This window comes from Etheostoma spectabile, chromosome 20, assembly GCF_008692095.1.
Source record: "Etheostoma spectabile isolate EspeVRDwgs_2016 chromosome 20, UIUC_Espe_1.0, whole genome shotgun sequence".
NCBI lineage: Eukaryota > Metazoa > Chordata > Actinopteri > Perciformes > Percidae > Etheostoma > Etheostoma spectabile.
In genome coordinates this window covers 11,018,025-11,029,841 of record NC_045752.1, presented here as the reverse complement: position 1 = coordinate 11,029,841, position 11,817 = coordinate 11,018,025, and the positions used below count along the sequence as shown (strand labels likewise).

Sequence of the window (11,817 nt, the reverse complement as noted above, 5' to 3'; positions counted from 1 at the left end):
GACGTTGGCAATCTTACCAAGCCGCTGACTTTTTTAAAAGCTTTTTTTAAGCTGTTACCTTAAACATTATTGGCTTGTACTGGCTGAATATGATACATACAACTTTTCATCTTAGTATTTAGCTTGACAACAGATTTTAAGTTCAAACAAAAGAATCACAGAGTTCAGGTAGTATTTAATTCATTGATCCTTTACCTTTTTGAAAATCAAAACGTAAAAGTTACACAGATATTGGTGATTCAACGATCAGAGATATCAATGTACACCATTGCCAAATGATATATTTCACACCATAAATACTCATAGCACAGAAGCAGGAAATCAGTTACCTGCCCCCGTCTGCAATTTGTCATCAAGGGACCAATTCTGACACATTGATGTTCATAAAAACACATACCGGCTTAGTAACCAAAATGGGGATCACACCCACTGATAGCCAAGTCGTGTAGGCAACGTGAAGCATGCTTTACCTTTACAAACAGATTTATGAAGAATAAGTGGGAAGAAAAGATCAGTAACTACAATTACAAATAGCCTATTTTGGCAAGAGCACTGAGGGAGAAAAACAGTTTGATAAAAAACATGGATGCTCAGGTATGTCACAGACATGTGAGGATGATAAAGAGCAGAACGTGTTGACGTGGTGAAATATTGACAATATAATAATGAGGTAGTAGTCAGCAGGGCGCTGCATACTTTATTTTCGATGGTATTTCGGCAACCTACTGTATTGATGCTGATATATTTACACACTTAGACACTCTTCTCTTTTACTTAACATAGTGCCATTGCAAGGTAAAAAGAAAAAAGGAGCTGAGAAGCATACCGTTATTATGATTCTTATGGCTGATCATCTTGGGCCACTACAAAATTCTAGTTGTAAAGATTTTCTGCAAAAGTTTTCATTTATACTGCACTTTATTGAAACAAGCACAAAATTCTTTTATCAGTGGTGCAAATCAAATATAATTCTTCTGCTATACAGCATACATGTGATTAGAGGAATTTAGAATATGTCACTTAAAGCATTCACATTCTTCCAAATCTAAGTAAAAGCATGCTTTTAGCATGGTTCCAGTCAGAATTGGTCCCTGTTGCATTGCACAACAGTAAAATAAGTCAAGTTATATTGTCACCCTTTACTGTGGAGCTTGCTTACTGGACAGCAGCTAGTTTGAGTTGGGGTTGATTGGGTGCTGGAGTGGGTAGTCTTCCTCCCTTACGTGGCCAATCAGGCTGCTGTATAAAAGGCATGCCGGTCGCTGGATCAGTGCTAACCACTGATATCGCAAAGCATGGCAACAACTCTACCCTACTGCAATGTCAGGGATTACTTTGATCACAGTATCATATTTTGTGACAGCACCACAATTTATCACATCTCGTAAAATCCTTCAGTAGTGTAAGCATTCCAACACATTCTTTCTCACATGAAGAATAGTGGCGTGAATCTGCTGGACTAGACTACAGTAGTACTCACACCCAGCGTAACGAACATGTAGCTGAACACAGGGAGAAGGGAGCACGAGGTCTCTCTCTCCCACCAGAGATCACACCTTGTACTGACACACTGTTGGGTTGCTGTTACACTTAGGAGCATGCTAACACTTTGTTTCTTGCAAAGCTATGTATGCACACGTGCACGCTTGGGCATCCGGAGGTCTCCAAACAGATGCCTGTCTGCTTCTTGGCTGGTGGGAAGGGTGTTACTCTGCACTAGCCACTGTGTCAACATGAGGTCAAGAAGAAGTGTTCCTTGCGTAGGCTGTACTCTTGGAGGGAGGCCGGGCAGACAACAACTTCCTGCTAGGTTAAAAATAAACCCAGTGTGAAGTGCCACCATTCCCGCTCTGCACCTGCCATTTACCTCTGTTTGGTCGAAACTCTATAAATGCAGGCACAGCTATTAAAAGACGAGGAGGTGTCTTAAATGGTGAGAGCAGATGCTGGGCACCTTGCTCCCTGTGTGTGGGATGACTCTGCCATGGGCTTAAAGGGGCCCAAAATAGAGTGGTTGACATATGGGCCTCTGATTGTTTGAACAAGGAATCTCCTGGACTTCTGCCACTCTGCATAAATCCTTTGATACTGCCACACCAAACAAGCTGATCATCTTTCACCTAGCCCGAATCAGGTCATCTATTTGCATGCCAAGTGGCAATTTCCATGGGCTTAAACAATGACCAAATTTGGGGTTCAATGGGTTACATGAACAGTACCGACACAAACCACTACAAGGAGAGGAGGAACACTAGTGTGCAGTGGTGTGCCCCACTGGTGGGAACTGAGATACACAGCTATGGTCAAGGCATGGTCTTCTAGCAACAGCAGCATTGAAAAGCACATGAAAGATAGAAGGTCAAGCCTGGCCTTCCCACAGCTCCCTTTATTGCTGAGTTACTACAGAATGAGACGACTGACTAATTGTACCTGCCTATGCTAGTTTGGTTAAACACGGGACCAGCAAATCTTCCAGTCTGAGACAGATCCACAAAGATCACACGACTTACTGCTCTGGAGAGGTATATCCAAGGACATTTAAACTGATAAGAGTTCACATTTAGGTAACAATTTTAATTATTATTTTTTTTAACAGGAAGAGAACAAGAGAAAATGGCCACCAAGTTTATCCGACATTAAACTGTACACTCACTCTTCCATTAATAAATATACATGTATCCTGGTCAAATCCAAGAAAAACTAACTGTGAGACAAGTGAGTCTGTTTACGGTTGTTGACACCTCTGCTGTCTTCAGAACAAATTTAAGGAACCTTTAGTTCTCTGAAAAAAGTAACCTCTTGTTATTAAGAACTGGCAACGACTTATTCTGAAGATACTGAGGGGCAGAGGGGTCCTTCTTCATTTACAGCATGACCACTGACAATTAACAAAAATCAAAAAAATTATTACTGTACATAGTATTTCTTATATATTTTAAATTAATCTGCATCATTTTTATATTTATACTAATAACCAAGTTTTGCATTTGTTCTTTTTTATTTAATGTCTCAGGGTTTCAGGAGGAGGATTGAGAGAGTTCAGTCCCTCTCCTGCCTAGCATAGTCAGTGGGGGTCTCCTTCTCCTGAGTACCCTCAGCCTTGGTTCAAGTCCCTTTCTGTATCGCTAATGCAGCCTTCCGCCATTGCCTCAGATCAGACCTTGGCCTCCAGCATCTCCAAGAAGAGTTTGTGCATAGGCACCTTTCCCTGCACCTTGATGCTGTAAAAGTGCTGCACCGCCTTGGTGGCCGTCTGCCGCAGCAGAGGCAGGGTCATGAGCAGCTTGCCTGCCCGCCTCGGGTCCTCCTGGTGCTGGCTGCTCTCGTAGTCCTGCAGGGCCTCGTGGAGAGCGTCCTGAAGCTTCTGGACCGCCTCCATGTCCTCTATGTGCATGGAGTCTGATGGGACGAAAGCAGAGTAAGGAGCATGAAGACTCATGGATTTTCAAATTTGACAAGAGGAAAAATAGTAACTTGTAAGAAATATAGTTTTCACTTTGAGACACTGGTAATATAACAGGAGTGAGGGAAATGGATTTTTCCAAAACTAAATTAAATCTCATGATTGATCTTTACTGCTCTGTCAGAAGAAGTAAGGTAGGGAACATATTATCATTATAACTCACACCCGGACAAGATAAAGAATAGATCATAAAAAACTAAACAAAAATACTGCTTTATTTCATTTATTTAGTCTTTGGTGGACTGGATGGGCTATTCATATGGCCCTTGACCAGAGAGACTGAAAATCAATGTTGTCCTCCAGTAACAATGGCCTGAACAGCACCCAATCTTTCTGAGCGAGTACACAGATTAAACACCTCACTGTTCCAAAGGACTGATTGTTTACAGACACAAAAAACAATGGAAAAAAGGGGCTCCATTAGAGAATTGGATGCCATAAACAAGCCTGAGATGAATACAACACTTCCTTTCAATTAATTTTATTCTTTCTCTCTCAAAGGAGTTTCTGACCATCAGAGTGGAGGAAAAAAATATACACTAAGGGGGTTATTTTACAACTCATATAGCAGTTAAAAACAAACATTTTCCTGTAAATGTTCTGTGTTATTTGACTTTTTCTATATTGTACTGAACAAAGACTGTGACACACTCAGCTACAGTGATCCCAGATCGCGTTCCCACCTCCTGACCAGTTTTAGAGCAGTCTACAGTTTCAGTCTGGCTTCTCTCTGGTGTTCTTCGCTCCTATACTGCCACCGTTTTTTTACAGATCCTTCTGTACATCATGTTACAGCACTCCCCTCTCATTCTCGCCCTTTTCTGTCTCAGTTTCTATCTCCCAGCCTCTCTCAGGGACAGTTCGGGGTCGTGGTATCTCTCACTGGTTAACCAGTGTCTGGCACTCAGGTGGCGGCATGTCATTGGCTGCCTGACTCGTCTCACCTTGGCGGTGCATATTTTACCACACGGGACAATAAAAGGCAAAACAGATTTCAGACTTCGCCCCAAATTCATTGACTGGAACAACTGTATTCCCAAGACCTTGAGACATTTCTCACCCTGACGGTTTTCAAATCCACAGTGGTAAAATGAAGTAGGTCGTTTTGTAAAGTGAATGTGGGAGGGAGGGAGGTGAGAGGGAGGATGGGAGAACAAAAGGCAAAAAAAAAAATCTCAGATGAGGATATGGTGTGACATAATTATCTCTTGTTCTTTTCGCAGAGGCTGGATTCCCAACATAACAAGCGGCATTTTTACAAATCAAAAGTCATATTTTCTTCTATTTTCCACGCTCACAAACATGTTTTAGCAACAAACCTTATTTGAACTTACTATAATTGAATATTTTGCAGCAAGGAAAAAAAGAGAGGAGAAAATAAAAACAGAGATAGAGACATCTCAAAAGGTGGGCAGGAAAAGAGTGCAGGAGACCGTAAACATGCAGCGTGTAGTCTTTGGAGGAGGGGTAGACTAAAAAACAACTTTGAAGAAACAATTTCCTCGCAATCCATCAGTGAGCCCACGTCGATCCGATTGATAAACTGCTAATTACAAAATCAATCGCTATGAATTTTCACAGCTGTCAGACAGAGGGGCTCCCGGGAGAGCGATCTCCCAGAGACCTTGTTCTAACATTCTGGACAACCCCGCCCCCCCCCTCCTCTTCTCTCCTCAACCCCCATCTCTCCTCTTTCCCACACCCCTCCTCCCTACCAAAGCTCTGTTGTCTGAAAGCAAAGGCCCACCATCAGCATTTTCATTTTCCAGTCCTGGACAAAACAAGGGAAAGCGGCCCAGTGACCCAGGCGTGCATTGATCAGAGTGGGACAGGTCCTGCCTTCTCAAAAGGAGCCTGTCAATAGTGGCGTGCCGTCTTCGCATTGGAACAAACGAGGCCCATCGCTCCCTGATACTCATTCCATTCGACTTAACACACTTTATTGACAGCCCCTGTGCTCCTAATGAAATGCTAAATTTATCTCCCGTGGCTGCTGTGCCCTGCAGCTACTGTTATGGAGATGGAGAAAGAGCGAGGAGAGGGAGTGCTGGAGAAATACCACAACATGGAAGGTGTTCAATTAAAAAAAGCTCACTCCTCCATCCCTCTTTCCCGTACACTGCCCTTATCTTCTCTCCATCTTTCCATCTCATGCTCCAAACTAAAGGTTACGCTGAAAAACTCCTGAAAACTAAGAAATGTCATTTCTGAAACTGTGTCAGACAATACCTTACTTTTTCTGGATATTATACACTAGTGTAGTCTAGTGTGCATTACTCAGAGGACCAGTCAGGAAGAAGCAAAATATTCTCAGTGAGTAATAAACTTTTCATGTCTTGATTTAAAAAAAAAAACACTACAACTTCAGTGTATTCTTCATATATTGTGTGCATATGAATTTGTTATTTTAGTAAAGTGAAATTGATTTTTGGTTTGCATTTATTGTGCAAGAAATCTACTTTTATTTCATCACTATTTTCATGCTTTTACAACATTAATTAGAAAAACTGAGTAAGAATAATAAGATGTTTTTAAAACAAAAATAAATTACATCATGGAATGAAACAGAAGGGGTTAATATTGACGGGTTTGTATTTCTGAAAGTAACTATAATTATAAATAGTATAAATATACTGTATAAAATAGATTATTTGCATATATGGTTAATATGACTTGCTAAATTAGAGTAACAGTGATTTCTGCTGCTTTCATTATTAACACAATTGTGTGTTATTATAAATTACTATTAGGGCTGCACGATTATGACCAAAATGATAATCAAGATTATTTTGATCAATATTGAGATCACGATTGATTATCACGATTATTTGTTGATTTTAACAAAAAACAAATTTTATTGTCACATAGGCAATTTATAACTGCTTTCACATCCATGTTGTGCTACATTCCTCCTATGTTGAAGTTGTATGTTGTATATACATACAGCTGCAACACATGTAAATGAAAATGAAATAAACAGCGTAGGATATATATATATATATATATATATATATATATATATATATATATATATATATTTTTATTTTAAACAAAAATATATTATATTATATATTGTTTTAAGATTCTGAGAAAGCTTCTTTACTTGTTTTCAACACTAACTGATTAAAAGAGCTAGGGAGAGAGGGGGAGTGTGATGGACGTATGCTACTCACAGAGTGACGGCTGACTCATTATGAATGGGTCCAGCATGGGTCGAATGGCGGGTCAGCAGTTACACACGTTGTGTGTATGAAATGTCTATATGATATTATGATACTATGTTATTCTGGCCATGGGTCACATCTCTCGCCCAGGTCCAGCAGACTCCATCTCACATGATATTACTCTACAAAATGAAGTTAGTTGCATTCAATAACTTCTCTGTTTTTCACCGTGGCCGCCGCGATAGCAGAGTTACCAGCAGAAACACTTGCTTAACAATATACAGCTGTGTTAATAACAATTAAAACTGTAGACAAATGTCAGAAGTGTGGACCGGCGGCCGCTGTGTCTCTCCATGTTGCTATGGAGCCGTGTGTGAGTGAAAGGGGACGGGGCTGCACGGAGAGTAAGAGGAGAGATCCAAACACAGGCACGGCTTTACAGAAGAAATGGGTCAGGTAACACAAAATTAAACCATATCAATATGAACAACACTGCTTCGTTTGTGGGTAGGCAGCGGATGCAAGGACATTAGGTAAACCGGTGCGACCTAGAGGAAAAATGTTAGTTGTACCCTAGAGCTAACAGACGCTAACTAGCACTGGTCACTGCTGTTGTCTGAAAAACAACAAAGGCAGGACAAAATGTTGCGTTTACGTGTAAACTGGTATACCTTGTGACTAATGTATGACCGACTGCTAACTGTGGTGGATTTTTCCTCATGTTACTCTGTCCTCTGTGACTGTCTACATATAGAAACATATAGAGCGGTAGATTGGCAAAGCAAAAAAAACAAAACGAGGCGTTCCATGAAATGACGCATTTAAAATATCACTTGATCACGCAAATTTGATCGTGGGAAGTCAAAATTGTGATTGTGATTAAAATTTGATTAATAGTGCAGCCCTGATTACTATGATGTTAAAAAATACTTTTCGTGATAATTAAATCAAATTAAATGAATAATTTCCCTTTTTTCATTATTTTTATTTTTATTAAATTGCCACTTGAATGGTATCTATGATGCGTCAGTGTGCTGAAGATGGCCCACCTGAGTTGGCGAGAGCGATGGCCTTGAGGGTGACAAACTCCTCCTTCTCCACTTTGAGCTTCTTGTATTTGCGGACCAGCTGCAGGATGGAGACGTAGAGGTCGAGTAGACCTGTCAGCCGCGAGTGCTCCTCGTCCATGATGTAGTCCTCGGCGTACACCAGCTCATCCTCGTATGGCAGCGAGCGGAACACGATGCTGAGGATGAGGATCTCCATCCAGGCGCTCTGCAGTAAACTCATCTGGTCTCCCAGAGAGAGAGAGGAAAAGCCTGGGGGGACAGAGGGAGACACTGTTTGAGGACAAGAGGACTGCAGGACAAAGGGGAAATGAAAATGGAGCAGTCTTCGTGTTTGTGCATTTCTGTTTAAACATGCATAGGTGTGCCTCTTCAACCAGACGTCTACTTTCATAAGAGTTCTAAAAAGTAAAAGAAAGTATTTCAAAGTAAAAGAACAGACGGCACTTTGACTTGATCAGTATACCAAACACGACTTGTCAAGCCCAGGTAGCTTGGAGTACATGTCAAGGCACATGTTGGAGAGCGGTGTTTAATTTTAAATGCACGGTGGAAGTTCCTCTTTGAAGTCGGTGTCAGAGCACTTGAGTGGGCTTTACTGTAAGTGAGGACAGTAAATCGGTGCAAAGGTCTGGGATACACAAAGCCATATGGTTACCCCGTGTATCCTGTCACACCTCTATTGGTGTGCAGGGGGATTAGCACTGAGACACATTCTCATTGGAGGGGTTGAGGACATGACATGTACTGTCGCGGGAGGAAGTGATGAGAGGACATACGTACACGCACAGCAACACGCACAGATACACAAACATGTGTCAACCAGGAAAACAAAACTGACACACATGTGCACATGGAGATCATGACACCTATACGTATGCACATAAATCCATACACATAAAAGTGCACACACACACACACACACACACACACACACACACACACACACACACACACACACACACACACACACCCACCCCACACCACACACACACACACACACACACACACACACACACACACACACACACACACACACACACACACACACACACACACACACACACACACACACACACACACACACACACACACACACACACACACACCACACACACACACACACGGGTCACATGGTTCAAGCCCAGCCTGAAGACCTGCTTAAACCCAGAGTCGCAGCTGGATGAGCTGAAATTGGCTCGGGCGCATCAAACCACTGTCATTTCCCCTTCAACACCACTACATATGCTCAAAATAGAACATTAAATAAAACAAACAGTGACACACCCAAAAGAAATTAAAAAGGGTAAATGCAAAAAGAGAAAGGAAGAGAGTGACGAGCAGATAGCCATCTCATCTTTTTTTCCTCCGTATTACCCTTCAGCTGTCAATAACTGCAGTAACACCCCCCACTCCTTCCCCTCCATCTCCCACCCTGCTCCTGCAAGCATGCCTGCAGCGGGCCCATTCTGACAGCACATTAGGCTCTTCAGCTACGCCCTGATTAATATGATTGCTTTTACAAGTTTACTGTTGCCACGCTACTGCCACTGCGTGATTAAGCGGCGATAGATTCAGTATTGACCAGGGCGCTCACCGCACCTATTCTTAAATATAAATGATCTCACGGGGAGGCTGATGTTTATCTCCTTTTGCCAGGACCACATGCCACACACACACACACACACACACACACACACACCACACACAAACACACACACACACACACACACACACACACACACACACACACACACACACACGCATTTGGAGGTTGAGAAGAACAAGAAACACATGATGGGGAAGCGTAAGAGAAAGTGAAAAAGAAACATGATGGAGAGAGAGACAGTCAGGCAGAGAGAAAAGAAGAGCCAGGGAGAGTAGTACCTGAGTGTTCAATTTCCCTTATCGTGGTGATGACCACTGCAGGGGAAGAGCTTGAGGATACATTAATTAACAGATTGTGATCAGAATGTGAGGGCCTTCACATTTTGAAGGGGAATCAATAGTCAGTAGAATAGAGTGCTAACAGAAAGGTGCTGGTGCCCGGCTGGACTGGTCAGAGGTCTGACGAGCCCAAATAAGACCCAACAAAGCAAACTGCCGAAAGCACTCAAAACACTTGGCCATTATCAGTTGAGGAAATAAGCCATATTTTGTAAAGGCCTGTGCCATTACACATATCCAGACTGCATCTTAAAATCTTTTGTTATGTTATTTCCTTGTCTGCATACGTGGCTATTAAGTTGTACAGACTGCGGACTGGCTGGAGGGAAAATTGTCATGCAAGCGTGGACGTGGTCTTGATTGCCGCATCAGGTTGGCATCACAATCCCAGGCGAGGCTTTTCTAGCCTTTTAATGCCAAGGAGGGATGAAGCGGAACTAAAGCGCTGCTTCCAATGTGACAGCTCGTGTAAAGGCCTTGTTCAGGGTTTGTTGGAGAGGCTTTAGAGTTGTTCTGACACAGCAGACACCTCTCAACCATATGCACACATGCAGACCAGCAGCCTACAATTACCTTTGACGCTAAAAGTCCTTGAATTTAATCCAGTGTTGTGCGATGGAAGGTGGTGTTTTTCCCATGCTCCATCCCCTCTCTTCAGGGCCTAAATTATCGCTCCAAATGGGATCTCGTGTCGTTGCCTCGCCTTTTTCCACTCAATTTAATCGAGTAATGAAGTGACTTCCCGACTCTGCAGGTCACACGCGCTCTGGCCGCCGCACTCTGAAGGTGGCCCGGTTAAGTGCCGTCGGAGTGGGTGATTTCCTCTAATGAAATATCAATATTTACATCTTCATTTCCAGCCCACTGCCTTGGCGAAGTTTGACCAAACATGACACAATATTGACCAAATCAGAGAAGCCTGTCTGCGCGTTTGAAGGGCCTTTTCCACTCCACTGCTGAGTGCACCGGCAGATTTCTGTCTGGAAGTCTGTTGTGGCAGGTATACAGAGATAATAACAATGCAGCGCTTTTCTTTGTTCACTTAGACTTAAGCACCCTGCTCATCTAGCAACCATGTGCCTCAGAGGGATTTTCACTTGTGATGATCACAGGGGACATATTTAATCCTGCATGAGCATGACTGAAATTTAGTATAATCAACAAAAAGAAAAAAATATAACAATAGGTGACAGAGAAACAACACTACAGAGCAGCCCAACTGACCACTAACTGCATCATTACATTATCAATCATCGCTCAAAGGGAGAAAGCAAGATCACCAAAGACCAAAAAACCAAAACCATCACCTCTCCCTTTATCTCCCCAAAAGCACTTGGCTGTGGGCAAAAGGGGGCAGCCCAAACCCACAGACGGCTGCTTCAAACCCCTCGCAGAGATTAATCAGAGCACCGTTTCATCTGCCAGAGCACAGGACGGTCCAAAATGAAATGCTGTAGATTTCTGTTGAGCTGGAGTTCATATTCTATTAATTTATTATTGTTTCCCTCTCCCCGAGGGCCATTAGCGCAGGTAATAAAAAGAGATGTAATTACGAGGCGCGGTGGCCCCCTCCAGCTGCAGCCCCCTCGTAACTCACCCTCAATCAGACAACAGAGCAGACAGAGGGAGGGAGAGAAAAGGAAAAAAATAGCAAGAGAGAGAAATAGAGGATAAAAGACAAGAGAGGGAGATAAGGAAGAGAGAAAGAGCGCAGCAGCAGGCAGTGAAAAGGGGAGCATGAGGAGAAAAGGAAAAGGGAGACAGAAAGAGGAAAGAGAGTAATTCTGGCTGGACAGCAGCTGATCTATCATGGCTAGCTATCAGAAGGACAAGCAGGCCCTGAAGACTTCTGCCCAGCGGCAATCTCACCTCAGCCAAGTCAAGAGCTCTCCGGGCTCCAGTTGGAGTAAAACTGCCCCTAACAGGACCCCAGAGGTTATGCACGCCTTTCTTTTTTCTAACCAAAAACTGAGCAGAATGATCATGCCGCCATAAGCTTATTCGATATCAAAGTTTTTATTTTAGATGGCAGTTTGAAAAAAAGGGGAAAAGGGGAAAATGTATGCACCTCTGATTTGTATTCATTCTTCTGACGTGGCACACTATGTATAGATGTATAACCAATACAGAAATGAAAGGCAATTTTGAGCAGCATCTGTGTGTGTGTGTGTGTGTG

At 42.7% G+C, this 11,817-nt stretch overlaps 1 protein-coding gene across 8 annotated transcripts in view; it reads right to left on the bottom strand.

Annotated features, from left to right (window-relative positions):
- Positions 1–899: 899 nt before the first annotated feature.
- The window catches only part of esrrb (estrogen-related receptor beta), a 46,144-nt gene continuing 35,226 nt past the window's right edge, over positions 900–11,817 (bottom strand). For all 8 annotated transcript variants that reach the window (XM_032500502.1, XM_032500503.1, XM_032500499.1 and 5 more), the window contains 2 exons: positions 7,677–7,946; positions 900–3,399 (listed from right to left, as the gene is read on the bottom strand). In XM_032500502.1, the coding sequence (XP_032356393.1) occupies positions 3,155–3,399; positions 7,677–7,946 (515 nt within the window). In that variant the 3' untranslated portion in view covers positions 900–3,154. The remainder of the gene's footprint in view (positions 3,400–7,676; positions 7,947–11,817) is intronic.